The sequence below is a fragment of the Teleopsis dalmanni genome, chromosome 2, assembly GCF_002237135.1.
Source record: "Teleopsis dalmanni isolate 2A chromosome 2, ASM223713v2, whole genome shotgun sequence".
NCBI lineage: Eukaryota > Metazoa > Arthropoda > Insecta > Diptera > Diopsidae > Teleopsis > Teleopsis dalmanni.
The window spans coordinates 174,623,602-174,645,723 of NC_051847.1; the positions used below are offsets into that span (position 1 = coordinate 174,623,602).

At 29.4% G+C, this 22,122-nt stretch overlaps 2 protein-coding genes across 2 annotated transcripts; both read left to right on the plus strand.

Moving 5' to 3' along the window:
- Positions 1-2,166: 2,166 nt before the first annotated feature.
- Positions 2,167-3,081, plus strand: LOC119682586 (cilia- and flagella-associated protein 299-like). Its single transcript, XM_038096058.1, has 2 exons — positions 2,167-2,556; positions 2,617-3,081. Exons 1-2 carry the CDS (start codon positions 2,242-2,244, stop codon positions 3,010-3,012), a joined length of 711 nt encoding a protein of 236 aa, XP_037951986.1. The 5' UTR covers positions 2,167-2,241; the 3' UTR covers positions 3,013-3,081.
- Positions 3,082-19,687: 16,606 nt separating this feature from the next.
- Positions 19,688-20,308, plus strand: LOC119676210 (mitochondrial import inner membrane translocase subunit Tim23-like). The gene has a single exon (XM_038087445.1). It carries the CDS (start codon positions 19,688-19,690, stop codon positions 20,306-20,308), a length of 621 nt encoding a protein of 206 aa, XP_037943373.1.
- The last annotated feature ends 1,814 nt before the right edge of the window (positions 20,309-22,122 follow it).

The following is a 22,122-nucleotide window of genomic DNA, read 5'->3' on the forward strand; positions in this document are numbered from 1 at the left end:
ATTATTTTGAGAACTTGTTTTAAACAGTTGAAAAATTAAAAAAATATAATTAAAATTGAAAAAGTTGAATTTTTATATCACAATATTTTATTTGTAATAGATGTTCTATGACGACAAATATCAGCTCAAATATCAAGCTCTAGAGCGCTTGAGTTCAAACAAAAAAAAATTATTGTGAGATAATTAAATAAGCTTTAAAAAAATATATATCATATAAGTAATAACGAACTACTAACAGATTAAAAAAAATATTAAATTTATTAAATAAAATTTTAATTTTCTGTTGGGTGCGGAGTTTTCCCGGCGCAGCAAATAATAAATTTTCATTTTGAAAAACATTTTTCATACCACAAGTAAAAACAATAAAGTTGCATATACATATATATGTTGTATGTATATTTATCTGAATACATATGTAAAAATGTATGTATTAATGTATTATAAAGAATCAAAAAAAAAAAAAATAAAAATAAAAGGTTGTTTGCTTGCCACACAATTGTGTCTGAATTGCAATGTTGCAGTTTTAAATAAAATAAAAATAAATTTCCAATGAAAGCTTAAACGCATTTTAAAAACGAGTATACGCCATGTTGGCCGTGATTGCTTTTTCATTTTTATATTGCAAATTGTCTGCGTTTTCATATCAAAAGTGTTGACCGCAATCGAAGTATATGCGATATATAAAATCCATTCACATAAATATACTATATATTTTTGTGTACACGAATAAATAATCTGCAATATAAACAAGCGTAAGCGAGTGTTATGGATCGCAATAATAATGAATTTGGCTTAAAAGCATTTTACAATAAAATAAATTGAAGCCAATCTTAATTGCAATTTGTTGTTATTGCTCACAGAATGTCTTTTTGTATACTATTATTTTAATTTTTAAATATCACTATACATATTGTATATATATATTTATATATACTTGAATAGTATTCAGTTTAACATAATAACTTATTTAACTATTTAAGTATGTGTTTAAAATTACATATTAAATAGTTATCAAAGTCTATTAGTTTGTGTATTATCTTACTTACTTATTTACTTAGTTGGCCATTACCGACGTCAGTCGTCCTTGACTGCGTCGAGTAGCTTCCGTCAGTCAGCCCGATTAGTTGCTTGCTGTTGCCAGTTGATAGTACCGAGCGCCCCAAATCGTAGATCAACTGGCCCTTCCACCGAAGATGTGGACGTCCTCCACCGCATTTTCGACCTGTGGGTACAAGACATGACAAAGCCAGCGAAGCCACTGAATTTTTATGCGCTTAACTATGTCAATGTCGTGGTATACGAGCACATACAGCTCATCGTTCCATCTAATTCGATACTTGACGCCAACGAGTAAGGGACCATAGATCTTCAGAAGAAGTTTTGTCTCGAATGCTTCTAATGCCTTCCTAACGCATCATCACAAAAATGATTAAACGATATATTGTGTGATATCGAAAAACTAGATGGATTTGTCACTAGATGGCGTAGGTACCCATATATCTGACAGCAGTAGTTTAAATTTGTCAAACAAACACGTGTTCGATAAGTGATATTTTAGGCTACACGTTTTGTAAAGGCAGTTGGGTAATTAATTAAAAAAGTTGACTCTGTTCCAAAGACATGCTGTAGAAATTATGTGGGTTACGGTGAGGATACTGTGTGTGAACTTTGGATTCAGGAGTGGTTTGCTCGATTCCGTTCGGGAAAATTCTATATCAAATATGTATCTCCTGACCCTAAAGAACGTAAGCTTATCATATCATTCAATCATAACGATATGATGATATATTATGATCATTCTTTATATGATGAACTGCATAACTTGACATTTATTAGTCTGACTAGTTGAGTTAGTGCACTTGAGCACTTTTACTCTCTATTAACTGTGAGATTTCTTCATAACCCCTCTCCACGCTTTGACGGGATTATCTTTTATCACATCATCAGACTTAGCAATAATTGACCTCAGATCTGCATACTTCCCTGAGGAGCTTCTGAGATTCGATAACGCGGTGTTGGTAAGCCTGTCAGTTTTCGTAAATACAATATTTGGATTTTGGTCTATGTTAGCCATGATTAAATATAAATTTTAATAAAACTATAATAAAAAGATTTTATTTCAATTCATTTTAGTTTAATTTTTATTTCTTTTGTAAAGTTTTTATTTTTGCACTTTTTTATTTTGGTATTTTTATAGTTTTTTTTTATTTTTTTACTCTACAAAGCTCATATATATCAAAAATGGAAGCACGGCGTGATTTGTTCTTATTGAATTGTGACACCTATAATGATTATCTGGATACATTCATCACAGAAAATGATATACGATTTGTACGTAACATAGGACAGGTTCGACGATTTGTTACTCTAGGTTATCGTTCCACTGGAGACATCTATACACCACAACAATTTAAAGATCGACAAGCTCTCGCAAGGGAGGTGCTATGGCCACAGAAAAGATCATGGATACTTTATAGTCAATTTAAGCTGTCGAAGGATCCATTTCTAAGAGCGTTAGCTGCACGTGAGAAACCAAATGCGCAAAAGATTATTTCGGTATTTATAATATATTTATACTTGCATATTAATTATGAAGAAATAATTTTATTTTATTAGACAATTATATTTTTACAAACTCAAACGAAGCCCGGATTTCAAGTTTCCAGTTATATTGATTACTCAGATAGATTGCGGCAGAGTAATTTGGAATTGAGTAATTGCGATAATTGGCGTGGTATATTTCGTGGAAAGGTTATGCTAAAGCCGCGTAGAACTGACTTGAGCTTTTATGATGAACACAATAGTAATAGTTCTTATACTGATTCTGATAATTATGTTGTGGTCAATGATGTAAAACACGGTTTGATGTTCATGCATAAAGGAGATCATAAAATGATTTGCGTAGATACTAGTCATAAGGAATATAAAGAAAATTGCATCCGTACTGTAGTATTTTCAAAGGTGTACGGTTATACCGCACTCTATGATCATGTTGTCAGGAAGAAATTGTAAAGTTCAGGGAAGCATAAAACAAAATAAAAAAAATTGTTATTATATATTATATGTAAAATATAGCACACATGCTGGTTATATCTTACATATAATATATAATTGCATAAATAAAAAAAATTGCAAAATTATTTATTTTTGATATATTGATATAATGGATTAAAAACCACTATACATGACTTAAGCTATCTAAATGATTAAATGATGCTTTCAGAAGACTTTTCTTTTACAGACTACTACTGGATCTCCTTTTATACGCTTATTTTTGTTTTTATTTTTGTTTTTATATTTCAAAACGTAACACTGCATATATAAATAATAAAGTTGAGACCTTGTTATAGACACATTGGAGTCAATAGAAGATACTGTATGCCACTATGAATTATACTCGTATTTCAAAACAAAACACTGCATATATTCAAATAAATAATAAAGTTGAGTCCGTGTTATTGACACCTCGGAATCAATAGAAGGTACTATATGCCGTTGTCGCGTTGTATATAAATACATTTTACATATATGATTTAATTTTCCAATGTGTCGTAAATATAAGATGTCAGTTATACAATTTTGGAAAGAGTATAACTTTTTTGTATTTTGATCTCCAACTGTGAGTACTAAATTTTTAAACAAATATTTTCTTATGTAAAAGAGGAAGCTGCATATCACTCTGCAGGAGGTTGGACAATCAGTTCAAATTAATTAATTGACGGTCGTTGTCTTTGTAAGTCCTTTCGATGATTGCTGGAGCACAAGCTATACTTTATTTTTATTTTTTTTTTTTGTACTATTATAAGAGAAACTTTGTTGTTACCTTTTAAAAACAGTAGCGCAAAATGCAAATACAATATAATTATAATCCAATTTACTTTTGGGTAAAGAACAATAGCAAACCCAAATATTATGATCCTAACAAATTAGATCAGCTTAAGATAGAAAATCACCCTTTTATCCTCATGCCGGCAAAAGTGCTAGCGATTTGTATATACCATATGAAATCAAAATCGGCAGTTTTATCTTTGCATATTCCTTGTTTACTGCCAGTTGAAAAAGTTATTAAAACTGTCTGTGCGGTGATCATCGGAGGATTTCCATAAGGCACTTGGCGCCAGAGTAGCTGAGTATAAAATCTCATTGAAAATTAAATAATTTTTAATTATTATATTATTTCTTAGTGGGTATTAACTGCAGAAATTGTGTGTTCCATTTTAACTGCAAGTGTTCTGAGAGTTTTTATGGTTCAGAGTAAGATTTTTATAGCAGAATTTGTGTGTCTTTGCAATTATGTGCTCAGAAATTTGATAAGAATCTTTTGGAGAAATCTTGATATATAATAGATATTTAGTTTTACAGGCGGTATATTTATGCAAAACTAAAAGTGAAGATAAAGAATCTTTTCTTGAAATGCTCACTTATATTTCAAATTGATTAAGCGCAGTATAAAAAAGAGCAAAAATTATTTCTAATTTTTTTTAATTTTTTTTAAATATCATACGGCTTTATTTTTTAAGAGATTTAAATTGAAAAATCTTAATAGTATTCTCTTTTAATGGAGTGACTATTTATGTGTAAAATGAACTGGTTTGGAAGAGATTACCATGCGCCACCATTTAAGATTCGAACCCATTAAAATTATTTTAAATGGATAAACTTTATACTATAGGATATACTATTGGGTAAATGATTTCGTCGCTAATTAAATAAAATAATTTATTAAATAGTTATCTTCCATAAGATTTATATTATGTTAAGAATAAAAAATATTAGTATTTTTAGATAGTTTTAGATACTCCTTCTAGAATTTAAGTAAAGAACAGACCGTTGAAGAAGCATATATTTTTAATTGTTTCCCGGCTGTCCAGATAATTGGGCAAAAGCTATTCTTGAAGAGGACAAACCATAAAATACTATTTAATGCCACTGATTTATATAGTAGGTGTATTGCTTGGAAGTCTGTTGTACTCGAAATTTAAAATAACAATAAAGTAGTGATTAAGTAAAAAGGGATAAAAGATGTATTGTGCTATTGTAAGTAGTGATAAATCTGCAGAATTGTTGAATAACAAGTTTTGGAACTATTTTATCTCTTCAATATACATACTTTACGTACTATAGAATTCGAAATATATTCTGACAAACTTTGAGTAAATACTTATTAAAAAAAATACTGCCCTGATTTTCTTGGTATTGCATATTAGTATAAGTTCTTAGTATTAGAATAGATTCTAGTTCAAATGTTAAATCGTCTTTTTTAATACAGCAAAGTCACATTGTGGTAGGTTTCGGTGAATAATGAAAGCAGGCAACGAAAGCGCTGACTGTTGTGTAAAAGGAGAAGCTCAACGTCAATTAATAAATGGATCCTAGCCATTTTTTATTCTAGCGAGAGTTTATATTAAAAAAACCAGATAGTGGAGAATATATCAATTTAAGGACCACTAAATGAACTATAAGGGGTAATGTCAGACTTAAATATTCATAAAACGATTCAAGCGAGTTTCAAATAAAGTTCTTGTACTGTCAGAGGCAAATATCAAATTCTCATATAGTTTCCTAAATGTCATTCGGCGCCTTCAAAATACATAATTAAGATAATGTTGAAGAGGCAAAGCAACAACTGTCAATCAGATTCATTATCGAGCAATGAATCGATTTTTTGATGTTGACTTTTCGTGATAAAACCGGTTTCAATAAGATGGCGCATCGTCTCTTACAGTTTGAGGCTGTTATATTTTATACAACCAACTGAGTAATATATTTATATATATAAGTAAAACGATATGTCTTTTACTTACGACAGCCTGTCTTCGACTGACTCTCTATTTATTCAATATATAATATGTTTTACAACTAATAATTACAGAGTTGTAATTATACTACTTAATTATACAACAGAGGCCAATAGAGGTTATTAAGTCATTGTTTTTCTTTGATTACAAAAAATTATGATTTTGACTAGGCGCAACCTTCGCTCAAATTGCTACTTTTTTTGAGCCAGACTTTGAACCAGAAGTCAAAGGTTTTTATTTACTAAACGAATTTAAGACCAACATCCAACTGGAAATCACCGCCATAGAGGCAGAAATATTGTGAAATGTGATCGAAAATGGAATCGCAAAGGAATTAAGAGTTAATTACAAAACAATTTTAAGTAATATACATAAAATTTATTACAAAGTCGGACTCAATGGCTTAGTGTTTCATGGACTACTCGTTTAACATTTAGCATGCGTATTCAGGGTATTGTTGCATCAAAAGAGTTAATTTTCTTTGTGCTTCATCGCATAATCTAATAAAAAATATAAATGATAAAAGCATTAATTAATTACCTGCACATTTTTCATATTATTTGATTAAATTACACACATCACTCGTATATTTTGCACATTTAAACTCATTATGGCACTTCATTATATTAACTCAACCCTTCGAATTGAAAAAGCCACACAGGCTAAGGACATATGAGTGTACATGGAGTGTATCTGTTCAAGCGGTGAAAGATAGCATATGCCTATGAAATATACTTCAGTAATTGCATTACAAGAACAAAATCATAAAAATTAAATAAAAACATTAACATACAAAATCACAAAATGCACCTTTTTATATGTAACAATATAAAGGAAAATATTTATAAATAAAGCAAAGGGAAAGTAGTTTTGAAAATATTTTTGCATAATTTTCACTTTGCGAACGTGCAGGGATGCACTGCCGTAAAAGGGTTTCCAGTATCCTTGACGGCAACATGAAGTGTGTGCGCAATGTTTGTGTTTGTCCTTAAACAAATTTACACACTGAAATCACATTAGAAACCATAAAATTTACAAACTAACATATTTGCTTAACCACTTCATGTACGCTTGGCATATCCTTGACATATCCTGGCTTGAGCATTACTTGCTCATGAGTGTTTCTGCAACGTCCGACGGGGCGTGTGGAATTAAAAGGATAATGGCTCTATTTGTGAACATTATCGTTGTGTAGTTTTAATGAACCCTTTAATTTTATTCACTTCTGTTCCTCTTTTTTCGTTTTTTTGTTTTTGTGCTCTTTGCCGATATTTTAGTTATATTTTATTGAATTTGGTTATTTGCATCGATAAAAATCTCACGCTCCTTTAGAACTTAATACGTTTCATGGCACTTATAATACACAAATTTATTGTGGGTTAGGGGTGAAGTCTTAATTTCGTAATTTGTCTGTGACATGTGATTACAATATATGTTGACATATAGAAATCAGTGTAAATTAATTGGGACTTTAATGTTTCATAGTTTTATTTTCATTTTAACATATTTTTTATATGACTACAAAGCTTGAAGTTAAAGTAATTGTAGACTCGTCTAATTTTTCACCAAGACTAAGTCTTGCTGTTCAAATATCAAACCAGTTTAAGGTATCAGAAGAATCAGGGAAATCAATCAACAAGGTTATAGTATGGTTTTTTTTTTGTTGTCAATGGCTGTTTCGTGGGTGCGAGAACTTTAATGAAGCTGATATTAATAAATTTGTTTTGGATTTCATGAGCTTAACATATCATCTATAGTATTAAATTTGATGATGGCAGATTTATTTTATTGAATTTTCTACCTCATGGACTGTTCATTTTATCGTCAAAGAACTCCTTCAAACATTGCAAGTATGTAAACGTTTCTTAGGTAAATGTTTGTGACATCACTTCGCTCGCAAAGACTGCCTGGCCTTTCGTGTATTGCGTTAAAGCGTATGATAGTATACTTCATTTTCGAAATCCAACAAAGAACTAGAAACGCTACTTAAACACAAAAAAGTTGTGTTTTGGATGACAGACATACAACGTGGCCGAATTTATTTTTAATAAAATGTCACTACTTCTTCATGTGATCTCTGCTAGTAGTGTTATATCAATTTTTCAATATCTAGCTGCTGTAGACCTCCAATTGTGTATGTAAACAAATATTCTGTTCGTTACAGTGACCATTGTTTATGAACTGATTAAAGGTATTTCTATTCCCAAAACTTTTAATATGTTTCATCAAAATTCTTTTATATGGAAAATTTTATTTACTTTCCCCTAAGATTAATAAAATGAGTGTTACCAGATCATATTCTCAAAACTTTTAAGTAAGTTTGCTATAATCGGTTACTAAAAGGAGGTTATGACAATATCTTTATCAGTACTACTTAGTTACGGATCATTTACAGTATAATTTAAATCCAGAAAGTGTAGTTGATGTTATCTGAATCTGGTTAGAAAGTCTTAATAATACATTTTATGCTTGTCAAATAGTGAAATTGAGATTAGATATATGCAATGCGAAATGACTTGATCGCTTAATTAGGAAGTAAATCAATTTAAACATTTTAAAGATTACTTAAATAATTTATATATGTTAAAATATATTATTGCACAAAGCCAGACTCTGAGAAGACAATTTAAGGTACCATGGCACATTAGGACGCATGACAACCTCAGGGACCTTAAGATTCGTCCGATCGAAAAATATATAAAGAATAGAGCCCTGAAATTATTTGCGAAAACTAACAGACTTACCAACACCGCATATCGAATCTCAGAATGGTTACAGGTATGCAGATCTAAGGTCAATTATTGCTTAGTCTGATGTAGTGATAAACAATAATCCAGTCAAGGCGTAAAGAGGGGTTTTGAAGATATCTCGAGTTAATAAAGAGTAAAAGTGCTCTGGCTCAAATAGCTTCAGCATAAAAAAAATATATTTTTGTTATTATTGTAATATATAATATAAACAATATAACGATATTTTATCGGGTTTTGATATGATATCGGGTTTTGATATGATACAGCACACATCTCAACACGTTTCTGCTGTATGCGCGCCTCCAATCTTATACTTCTAGTGTAGTTAGTGCTCCGTCCAATTGATAACACCACCGGAGCCATGGTATAGTTCTACATCTCCACCCGGTAACTGCAACTTCAAATTCCTTTTTGCTGGAATATTGTCATTCATTTTTATGACATGACCAAGGCAGCAAATCCGCTGGATGTTAGTTTGCTGAATTATCATTCAACTGAATTGTGATTCACTTCATTCGAATGCCGTAGTCATCGTCATCTGGTGGATATGGAGTTTTTCAGCACGTTTGCGTCATACAGAACCATAGATAGAATAAGCGACCTCATGAGATATGTTGCTATGCTTACTTGTTCCCAAGGGCTCGTAGACTCCACCAACTTCTGTTAGATTTTCAATAAAAGAAATCACTTTTGTATTCAAATTAATTCTATTGGTATTAATAAATGTGATTTTGATGCAATTAAAGAAATTTTATTATTATTAATCATGAATAAAATATGTTTCTGTACGATTTCTGTGCATGTAGACCTTTTTACTTCTTTCATTATATAGAAGAAGACATATATTAATGTAATCATGTTAGAATTGAACTAAGATCATAATATGGTGTTCGTAGGTACATTTTTCCAGAGTTGCTGATACGTTGATTTCAAATTTCAAATTTAAATCAATTTTAAAATTAAATTGAGTTATGAATTATGAAACCCCTTAATGAAAAATTTATTCAATAAAAAAAATGTCATAAAATTTTTTTACTACTAGATTAAGCAATCCAAACATTTATATAGCTTAAATCCTTGAAAATTATGCACATGGAAAATTGTCTGTTGTCATATATTAAATTCTTGCATCCATTAAGTTTTTATTCTTTGTCGTTTCCTAAGGACTTTCGTCCTTTTTTTCAACAATTTTGTTATACTGAAAATGAAAGAATTGATTTTATTACTGTGTACTTCGCAGTGATATTGTTACTATCATTGTTGTGTATTTTATTATTTCTGCACATAAATTTCGTTGCTATATTCTCTGGATCTATTTTGTTGCTTGAACGTTGTTGTTTTTGCAACTGTTGTCCTTTGATGTTATAAAATGCGCGAATTGCATTTAACGAAAAAGTTGTCAGTATTGCCATTACTTAGTTATGTCCTTTGTGATAACATTTACCAAGCAGCCACTATATTTGGCATGTGACATTTGCTGATTCCTTTGGGATTTGTTACAAAGCAGAGTAAAATTGAATGAGGGATTTGGTGTTAAGCTAACGAAAGGTAATTTTATTGCGGTTTTTATGATGTAGCGACAAATTGATATTCCTTTCTTTATACGTACTAGAGTACGTTGTTCCTTCAACTTCCCAACTTAATGCTACTGAGCAACAAAATGAACTATCATAAATTTACAAGATTATAGTGGCTTAAATAAAATAACAAATTTTAATTGAATATGTTTTATAACTCCTAAATAAATAATAGAAGAGAATTAAGGACTCTTTTTTTCTAATTATAGTTAATATTTCTAATATTATTTTCTTTATAGTTAGTTACTTGATGACAACAGTTTATTAGTTACGCCCATATTTTCACATTTTCCTTGCAAATTATTACATTTATCTATGTCTTTCCCCTCTCTCTTCCTCTTCTAGGTTAGATATAAATAGAAAAATGATCACATTAAATAAAAGTTCCCAATTTCATACTTAAGGGTTTCGGATATAAACATGTATATAATAGAATCTGTACAAGTGCTATCATTACAAAAAGCCGCTACGGGAGGTCTATTGAATAAATCTCACTGCATACAATAGATTAAGAAAGTGTATTTAAACCCGCTGTGCTCTTGTATCTGCTTACGTGAAGATTACATATTATCGAATAATTAAGTCCTTGTGACGTTATAACAAAATTAAACTGCCTGATTTTTCTTCTCTGATGATATATTTTATTCATTTTTTTCTCGTTTTTTTACTATTTTTATTATTCATTCAATATTCCTTTGTAGTCTAAAGCGGCTCAACTTTATGATGTTTGCTTTGATTTCGGTTTTATTTGTGTATCTTTTTTATAATTTATTTTGCGGCATTTAAGGCATTAAATGTTTGCTTACAAAAATATTATTTTTCAGTTTAATTGTTGGTAAGAAAATTAAATTTATAAAAATTAAGTCTTGGAAAATTTTCAAATTCACATATAAAATTTTTTTAAATCCTTCTGTGATCCCATGCCTACCTTTCTTTAATAGTTCAAATTTCCTTCCATTTTACTCGCTTTTCTATTAAACTGCTGTACTCAGCAAATTTTTTTAATAGAACTTTTTTATTTACAATTATAAGAAAAAAATCATTGCAAAATATTTCTTATATATGGAGTCACATAGTCTTCATCAGGTTCAATGAAGGTTGAAAGCAGCTATATACTGTGTTCAGAAGTGGATGTGCATGTGACTTTTGGAGAAAAGTGAAAGAAAAGTGAGAGAAGTGAATACAAGATTTTCCAAATAGTTGAAAATTTAATGAGCTATATATTCTTTTTTTGCAATCGAATATTGAAGTGTTATTCCTCAGAATAATATAAGAGGAATAATACCAGCAACTGTTGTAAGACAATTGCATCTACAAAAAGTGTTTGTATATTGTAATATTTGGTCTACAGATGTGGTAGGTCCATTTTTTATTTGAAATGTTGACGGTGACACAAAACGTCAATTCTACTCGTTTGAAACAAATGGTTACAAATTTTTTTTAGTGTGAAATTGGATGTAAGAAATATAAATTCTTAACAATACGTTTTCGTTTTATTGCATGAGAAACTCATATTATATATAATTTCTTCTTCTGATAATGTGCTATTAGTGGCTAAAATGGTTCGATTTATTATCAGTAAACTATTTTTTGAGAAATAACATCCAGAATATTTGGTGAAATTATCAAATAAAAATTGATAATTTGGCATCTTCTTAACGCTATTGACAATTATTTTGTACGAATCATTCGTAGGACCATGTAGTATACAATACAATACAGAGTACGGGATCTAACTGACCTAATGTTCCATAAAGAATTGAAAAAAAAGATCGAAGAATTCTAAAGGCAAATGATTTTCTCCATTTCTACTGTGGAAAATTGGTTCAAAGTCAAAATTTTTTTATATATACATTTACTTTCGGAACTACAAAATAGATAATCCTGCATAACCTTGATACTTTTCTGAATAAGAATGAAATAGGTTAGACAACTTTCTGAAAGATAGCTAAAGAGATATGATGAATAATTACAGTAGTGATTGAATTCTACCGATTACCATTATTATATCTCTCTTCGTTGTCTTGTTCACAACTATTTAGGAATAACGGATTTGAGAAATCCATCTTTTCATATCTTCTCAATGTTAAGAACATAAGATAAATGATTTTGAGGACTTGATTATTCCTTGTCTTTCTATTTTCAACTATTTTTGAATCACAGGGATTCGAGAAATCCATCTTTTCATATCTTCTTATCATTAAGATTGTTTTTCCTATTACAGTACTTGACTCTTCTTTTTTCTATATATTTTCAACTATTTTCGAATGACAGGGATACATTTTTTCGTATCTTCTCATCTTTAAGATAAATGAAAACTTTAGTCATTGTGTTTTTCCTACTACCAGTACTTGATCTTTCTTTGTTTTTCTATTTTGAAATATTTTTGAATGACAGGGATTTGAGAAATCTATCTTTTTGTATACTTTTTACATCTCACTTCAGAATTTCTCTATTTTTTAGAATATTCTTCCGTTGAAAGCTTTCAGAGAGATAACATGAAATAAAATTTATTTAAAATTAGTACAAGTGTTTGTATAATTGCTTTTGTGGTATTACAATGGGTGTCGCCGTCACTCTCTTATCCTGGAATAGGCTGTCTCTAGCACTTACTGTATTTGTAATGGATTCAATTAGCAAAGTGCACTTAAAAAGAAGTAGTTTGTTTTCGTTAATTTGAAGCAGAAGCCGACACATCAATCAATGAGGTTTAAAACCGATAGAATAGAAAAAAATTATAACCTCATAGGGACTACAAATAACAAATTGGCTGCAGTTTATACGCATCCAAACACACACACACAAAAGTACTTGCAAATTGTAGTGGTGCGGGATTTCGTATGCGAAGTTTTGCCTTTGCATTATTCTTATGCTATGCCACGTTGAGCATACAATGGTATCGAATTTATTAGCCGCCTCTACAACAAACTCAATTTGATTCGATACGACTCCACTTTTTATTGTTGTCTTGTTGTTGTTTTTTGTGTTTTTCTTTGTTGTTGTCCTTATTGTTGTTCTTGTTCTTGTTGTTCGCATGACGAGTGGTTTCCACTCTTTAAATCGCAAAATGATAGCGAAAAAAGGATTTCGTGTATGAAAGTACCTGCAATTGTTTTCTTTGCAATCGTTCTTGTCTATCCAAGCATTCATGCAGTTATTCTGCCGGTCTGTCAGTATGTCAATACGTCATTCAATATACTCGCTACTCCTCAACTGACTGTCCATTCATTTATTTACTTGAATGTGTTTGTGTTCGGGTTTGCGTTGTGTCTTTTCATTATTGAATCTTCGTTTTATTTCATTTGTTTTTGTTTTTTGTTGTTGTTGTTTTTTTCGTTATTTTATTGCAAATTGGTAATTTTATACTCTTGACGGCACAAAAAGCTACAAAATGTTGAGGAGCGGTATTTTTGCGGTGCGATGAGTTGTTGTTGGACGATATCTCCATTTCTATAGGAAATAATACAAAATAATTGCTTAAATTAAAACGGTAAAATGCCTCAAACTTATTATAAACTCCGTGTGTGTGCTTGCCTATATAATTCATTGTATAGGTGATATGTAATGTCCTGTCTGTTAGATGATGCATGTGATTAAATTAAAAAAAAATGTTCAGATTAATATTTTTTTAGATATTTAATTTTTTTATGAATTTATGTATAATGAAATAGCAAAATTTGAAATTAAATATTTTTGTTTATTTATTTCTTTGTGAGAAAAACCGATAGTAATATCGAAATATATTATGTACCCGAAAAATGTTAAAGTCCTAAAGTGGATAAGAAAAACGAAATAAAATAAAAAATGAATGAATCTATTCTCCCACTAGAGTAAATGACTGCTTCTTTAATGAACATTTCAACAGTAACACATTATAGATTGTTTTTATATATTTAAAACAAACACAATATTTTATTTTGAGGTTAAGTTAACCCAAGTTAGGAGATGGACGAACTAATTAAACTTTTATATGTAAAATTTAGTAGTACAGTTACAGTATGAAATTAGCAGAGTTTAATATTTTGGCTCAGAAAACAAAATTTGTAATATAAATATTTGGATCTCAGTTTTTATTCCACCAATTTATTAACTTTATTACTTATATTACAACAACGGAGATAGTATAGATGCATAGAGATGGCTACAAAGCAACTTAATCCATGAGAACTTTTGTACATAGAAGATATTATAGTTCTTCAACAGAAACGCAACTTATTTGTTATTCTCTTTTCGATTCTGCTACTATTGATACTACATTTTTAGTCACCCTAATATATTGATTTATTTTATTTGTAAATATAAATGTGAGTAAGTCAAGGCTTACTGTACTCTCTGGTCATTGGTGTATAGGAACTAACGTAAAGAAACTGCGGATTCCTATTATTATTTATTGTAGATGTTGTCGGAACTTAAAGGAAAAAAAACAACCAAACCTATTTTTCGTTACTGTCCAGCTTTGAATTCCAGAAGCAACAAGTTTTTAAGTAAATGCTTTTTTATAGTTTGTTGGACTATTTAACAGAAAGGACGAAAGTTCTATTAAGTTCTCTAAATTTAATGGAATGGATTTAGGTGTTGTCTTTTTTGAGAACTAAAGGTTGTAAAACAAGTAAAGAAGTAAAAACTCTTTAATTATAAACAATAGAAAGATATCTGCTGACGTACTACTAAGACCAACCAATCGATCGATCATTAAGTTATTAAAAAGTGAAATAAATCATTGTTGGTTAGTTGGTTCACATAAGAGATGAGATTGTTCTGTCAAAGTACCACATTGCAGAAGTTTTGTTACCCAAGAGTGCCACAATCTATGTGGTGGATAAACGAGATCTTTCTTAAAGTTTTTATTTTGAGGTGTCCTTTAGCATAAAGATGATTACTAATTCATAAACTTTCAAATTGGAATGTCGTATTCTCATCTAGCCTGTACATTTGCAATAAAATACAGGATTTTAAAAAAGTGCTGCTTTTAATTGTATGATGCAGTACAGTATACTTTTGATACAATTAATATATATTTTGTTTAATTATGTTTACAAAAAACCTTCAGAATTTATATAAACTATAATAAAAATTATTTTACAGTTAACTTAGAATGGGCATGTATTGAAAGTGTCTGATAAGCAGTTTTTATTTATATTCATGTATATGTTCACTTTACTAGTAAAAGATTTTAATATCATTTAAGTTAATTAAAATGTTTCAAAATATTTTAGTACATATTAGTTACTGGTGTTGAGGTTGATGCCAATATTTCTATAAATTAATTATTTTATTTCATATTTTATTATTTTATTTAATAAATCGAATTTTGGAGCTCTGTTAATTGTTTCCAGAATGAGTACGTATATTAAATTCATAAAAAGTAGTTCATATATGTATTGCATATGTAGTGCTTATATATATTTTGGAGATACATATATTTCAAATAGTGCTGCCACTAACCACATTATGCAACACAGAAGCAATTTTTCTTAAATGATTAGCTACACGTGTTATTTTCTTTATATTCTAAAAATTTGAATAATAAAAAATTATTACCGGATGCTTTTATTTGTACAAGTGATGAATATAAACTAATACAACATTGACTCTATATTGTTTACTAATTTTGTACCTGGAATGAAAATAATTTATTAAGGTTCATTGAAAAATTTGCATATTTTTTAAGTTTTGATAAAGATAACTAAACACATACAACCACTTACAAATGACACCTGCCAAAATTTAATAACATTTGAACAATTACTCATTTAATTATAGTTGTTTTAGTGACGCCACTCTTTATATTTAGAGGATACAGAAGATGCAGGATATATCTGACGCCAAAATCTAAAGAAACTTGTTGACTTTATTTTGCATGAAATTTCGTCTATGAGAAAGCTCGTTTATAAGTGGGTTTCGCTCTGTAACAAGTCGTTGGTAACCATGGCCATTCCGCACCCAAAAGAGGTATCGAAATGTTAGAATAATTGTATTATCTAGACCTAGATGATTAATAAAATCAAAATTTGCCAAAAAGTTGTTGAAAATACATAATCAATTAATATATATTGCAAATAATTAATTAATTAAAAAAATCTGTAGCGAATATTTGAATAAATCCTGATAAAGGAACTGGAATAATGAAAATCGATTTTGTTTTAATAAATAGCAACTCTAAATATTTAAGAGTGGTAATCATTGATATTCACAGGAAAATCATTGACTATATATTATATCATATTATGCATTATAACCATAATTTGAAATGGTTATATAGTTATGGCATTGTAGGTAAAATATAAGCCTGTGTCATTCCCAGTAGATGGTGATTATTATTAATCGTTATTGACTGCTCACTAGAAATGTTTTCTGTACTACATTTATATAATAGATGATAATTATATTATACATTTCTTACGTGGATCGAAATAATTCTGACTAGCTGTCATTGATAGATTTATGGGAAATCTTTTGTGAAATTATATTATCAGTCAAAACTGATAATATGCTTTATTCCCAGCAATATAGATATAAATAAATGTAACTAAACATTACTGGTGGCTTCAATAGAAATGTTATCTGCAGTGCATTCATAAAATAAATAATCTATTACATTACCAGTAAAAGACATGCGAGGTAGATCTACTAGCTCACTTAAGACATTACTCTGTTTTTCACAGCAATCTGGACGGTTATGATAGTAACTAATCGTCGCTAACCGTTTTCGTGGAAATGTTTTCGTTAGTGTTCACATATAAAAGATAATCTATTACATTATCAATAAGAAATATGTAATCATAGGTTTACTTATGTCATTACTCTGTTTCATGCCTAGCAATGTGAATAGGCATAATTGAAACAAAGCTGTAGTAGAAATTTTTTTTATTAAATTACCAGTCAGAAAGAACTATCCAATATGAAATCGATAGTTTACTTAAGACATTTTTGTTTCATTTCTAGGAATGTGTACGGTAATAATTGTAACTAAGCATTATAGATTGATTTGCTATAAATGTTTTCTGCAGTATAAACGTATAAAAAATAATCTGTCACATTACCAGTAAGACATATGTTGTCACAGATTTACTTAAAATTTTATTTTCAAAAGAAGTTCTAGAAGTTCTGTAATTGCATTAGGAGTTTTGAAAAATTCATCTGTAGTGAATACACCATTAGAATACAGCCTTAATTACTTTAATTAAATTTAATATGTAATTTTTTTATTTTTTCCGTTCAAAAATTTTAATATTAAAATGCAATTCCGAGTGTAATTGTAAAAACAATAAATGTGGTTTTATTTCTATACGTACACCCATTGATGGGCGTCATTTCTGTTATTGTGGCATTTTCTCCTGAAAATCCATTTAAATTCAAACGCTGAAAACAATTTTAATTCTATATCAAAAACGTATAAAATTTCCTTTTCAAATTATACTATCTCATAGCATAGACAAATCATTTTTATTTCAGCTGTGTATTTTTCATTATTTTTTTTTATTTTGTAATAAAAAGTTTTTACCAGACCAGTTAAAAATCTATTGATTTAACATAACAAAGGAAAAAGGAAAAAGTTGTAGTCTAAAACCGAAAATATTTGTTGTTGGAGTATTAGTTTATTTTATCAGTCTCGATTTTATGGTCTGTCCTTAGTCTTGCCTGCCTATCTATGGACTTGTTAGCAGTACTATGTGTTGGTTTTACTGCAGTAATATTTATGTTTTTTTTGGATGAAAATGTTGGAACTTGGATTTTTCAGGCTTGTATTGTGTTAACTAAAAAATTCAACTGAAATTTGAGTTTTCTTTATATGTTGTTTTGTGTGAGAATAGATTTCGGTTTCAATTAAAATTAATAATTACTAACTCTTTTTGGTTTTCAACTAAATTTCATTTCAGTTGTTAAATATCCTTACGATGGAAATTAAAATTTTAAAGTTCTACTGTAAGTTTTTAGCAACAATAGGCTAACCATGGAGCACAGTCGGGTTTAAAAATTTTTCAACTATAAAATAAATAAAATAAATCACTTAAAATAAATAAAAACAATTTGTGGATTACGTCTTTTCAGAAATATAAATAAAATATATATACATATTTTTCACAATGTATGAAGAGGTATGGTCTGCATTTTACAAATACAACATGAAGTTTTGCATATTAGAGAGCTTTCTAAAATATAAGGTTTTGGGATAACAGAATCTTTGTCATTTCTCTTGTACTAAAGATCGCTTGTGAAATATTGGAGCGCTTAGATTAGTTATAAATATTTTTGAAACAAAAGTTATAGCGCGAGCATACCAATATTCGATTATATTGTTATTATGTGGATGTATATACTCCGACCTTAATATTTATTGTGCCCCTACTGTACTTAGAGTGTTTCTTTTAGTCCGATTATCTTGATAAACTGTAGTATAACTTTTACTTCAACGATTTTCTTCAATTTGTAGCATTTCCATTCCAAATACTCGTATTTTTGTGTACATTAATGTGGGACAATTTAGAAGTATCGACTGTTAGCCAATTTCAAAGAATCTACAACTATCATTAGCATGCATCACTAATATCGCTAGCTGGTGATTTAGTTTGCAGTATCATTTTAGGATTGTTGTGATAATGCTTAAACTATATTAAGCTTAAGCTATACTGCCGACTCTTCATCGATTTCACAGAATCTACAACTAGCATTAACATGTATTTCTAATATCACTAAGTGGTGCTTTAGTCTGCTATGACCTGTTAGGTTTCTTGTGCTAATTCTTAAGCTATTCTTAGACAGGTTTACACAGTTGTTGAATCTGCTATGGTTCTGACCTACGCCTCGGAACGTAGGTCATAACTAGTTTATCTTCTGCTTCATTTCCCAATATTCCAATGTGTCCCGGTACTGACAGAATCGATAACTGATTGTATTGGCCTAGTGTGTTTATCCTATTGAAATATCATTGCCAGTGTAGATGTTACCTGTAGATAGTTGAATGCTTTCTGACTATTTGCCAGTATTGCGATTTTTCGATTGTGTAATTTCTTTCGATATTAAACAGAGCACATATTGCTATTGCATAAATTTCAGCCTGAAATATAGCTATGTTCTTGCCCAGTGTCTTTTGGCCGGCCCTATGACCGTCCGGCACCCTCATCCGTAAAAGAATTATCAGTATACTACTATATCGTATACATAGGACTATATAAAACACCTAAATATTCTTTGAAAATTATTGCAAGAAAATAAAGACAAGAATCGATATATTACAATAATTTAATCTAATTCTTATAGCTTATGGCTCCTATTTAAATTGGTACTTTTTTTAATATAACGGCATTTTCATAGCTGACGGAATATATATTGGATTTGTTTAAATTGTTTAATGATTTCTTTGAGAACACAATACATACTAGCAATCTAAATCTATATTTGGTCAAAGTAGGCAGCTACCTTTGAAAAACTTTTACCATCAAATGTAGTAAAAATATTTTAGAAAATATTTCGTTGTGTTTCAAAATATCGTTTCTTAGAAAACCTATTTATAAGCATATTTAGAAAATATATTTATAATTCATACTTTACCCCAAGCGAAATGGCGAAAGAGTTTGTGGACAAAATTTTAGGACAACATTCTATTTTTACTTCGGATAATGACACTAATATTGACACACCCACCCTGGATCAAATCCCAATGACAGTAGTATCACCATTCCCAAAGCCTGGTTCTGATGTTGGTCTTGTTAGAGATGCAGGTGCTGAATTTATAGTATTCAAGAGTGTCCAGCAGGAACAAAAGTTAAAGAAGAATATAATTAACGTAGGAACGTTATTTCTTGCTGGAGGGACGATGGGATCTGTTGTTGGATTGTTCAAGGGCTTCCAAGAAATTCGCGGCCGCAATTACACTGGAAAAATAAAGAGAACAATTTTATTGAATTACATTCTTAAGGAAGGCGCCGGTATATCCAATACACTTGCGGTTTTTGGAATTATATATACCGGTGCCTCCTTGTTGGTTGACAAATTACGCCCAGAAAAAGATGATGACTTCAATATGGTACTTGCCGCAACGTCGACTGGTTTATTTTATAAATCCACGGCTGGTCTAAAAAAATGTTTAATAGGTGGGTTGATTGGAATGTGTGGTTCTGGTTTGTACAGCATGTATAAGTATTTTAAAAAGTCTGAATTCAATTACTTTGCGGAAACATAACCACCATAATTTAGAAGATTCCGAATTATTTGCTAAAGTTATCTTTATGTATTGTATGTAAAATATATAAAGAACTTTTCAAAATCATAAATTAAATAAAAATATATTTTTTTGTTGTTTGAAACAGAAGAAAATTATTCTTTTAATAATGCTGCATAATTAATGATGAGACTGCACCTAACCTAACTTATCAAGAGGGGGAATTTGGAAAGATAATTGTGGTTTGAAAGTTTAATTATCTAATATTTTGGTTCTGTATTTATATGTATATATTGTATGTATTATTAAATAAATATTTTCTTCATATTTATTTTTTCACTTAATGGATAAATAACATTTTATTGATTGTATTATTAGAACAAAGATTGTCTAGAGTAACATTATGCAATTAAATCATACGAAATTTTTAATATAAGGAAACCTATTTAAAGGAAGATAGTTAGGTTAATGATCATAAGTAAATATCAAGTTAAGTCAGATTCTTTATTATTCAAGTTAATGCAATTATTGCTTACATTATGACTAGATATGTATGTGAGCAAAAATTGAGTTTCTCATGAACTTAACACACAAAATATAATGTAAGTTTGTGCAGTTGATATAAAGAATACAACCATGTTTTTTGAAGTGTAACATTTTATGTTTTTTATTTACTTACTTTTTATTCAATTTAGCTTTTAAAAATTTTAATTTCAAATCTAAGCTAATTCAAATTTTTAGAACGTTTACTACTCTTCCGCTCAACAGTTCAATGAAGAAGAACAGTTATAGGGTATTTTTGACTCTACTGTATATATACTTTATATATATTCATACAAGTTTCTTCGTTTTTAATTTTTAATTGTTTTTACATTATCATTTTTGAAGTGCATTAATTGAAAAAAGTGGTGCCATTATCTGTACTATGCAGCGCGAAAGCAATATTTTCAAAATAATCGATTGCATATTTGGAATTTTACATATTGCATAAATTCGAGTAATGAGAGATTATTACAGGATACTTTTAAGTTCACAAAAATCTGTGGGAATAGCTATTAACTAAATTTCGACATATATGATTTTTTAAAAATATGGCAAATAATTTTTGAAAATATTAATTAATTTAATTTAAGAATATGGTTTTAACAATAGAGAATTACAACAACAAAATCTGATGTTTTTATTAATTGAAGTTTTGGCAGACTATGGTCTCGAACATTACCACATACTCATCTTTAGTTGTCTTTGGAACAATTTCTTAAATTTAATTATTCGTGAGTGGGCATAATAGACCCGACGGTCGCAGTGCCACATCCCTTAACAATAATAATTACTCATGAGTAGTTTTTTAGACTTCAAGTACTAAAGGTTAAACTCGTACCCTGCCCTATTTGAAATTAGATCAAGCTTATTAGTCAACTGACCAAAGGTCGTACTTGTGTTGTTCTAAGTAGCAGTTTTGTTGATTTGGAGTTAGTTTTTAGCAATGAATTCACCTGATGTGTTATATTAGTAAAAAAATATTTTTTTGTTTTATTACATCACATCAACTTATTGAATCTTTTCTTTGGAACGAAATCATACACCACAGCTATATGTAATTGAATTAACTATTTACAGTTCTTGTTGTTACAGTTCAGTATTATTTTTTTTGAACAGCTATAACTTCTGAATCCTTTTAAATATATATATACATATGAGACATTATATGTATTTGATATAATAAATAATAATATTTGATGGATAAAAACTGGTAAATAAACATTGAACCTCTTGTACAAATTATTTTAAAGAAATTTACGGCTTTTTGACTCGTCTTTTTTTAAGTAGTCTCT

Excerpts from the sequence above, each read along its gene's own strand:
- LOC119682586 (XM_038096058.1), top strand. The coding sequence starts at position 2,242 with ATGGAAGCACGGCGTGATTTGTTCTTATTGAATTGTGACACCTATAAT. Across the intron at positions 2,557-2,616 it reads ATGCGCAAAAGATTATTTCG|ACAATTATATTTTTACAAAC; the intron begins GTATTTATAATA and ends TTATTTTATTAG.
- LOC119676210 (XM_038087445.1), top strand. The coding sequence starts at position 19,688 with ATGGCGAAAGAGTTTGTGGACAAAATTTTAGGACAACATTCTATTTTT.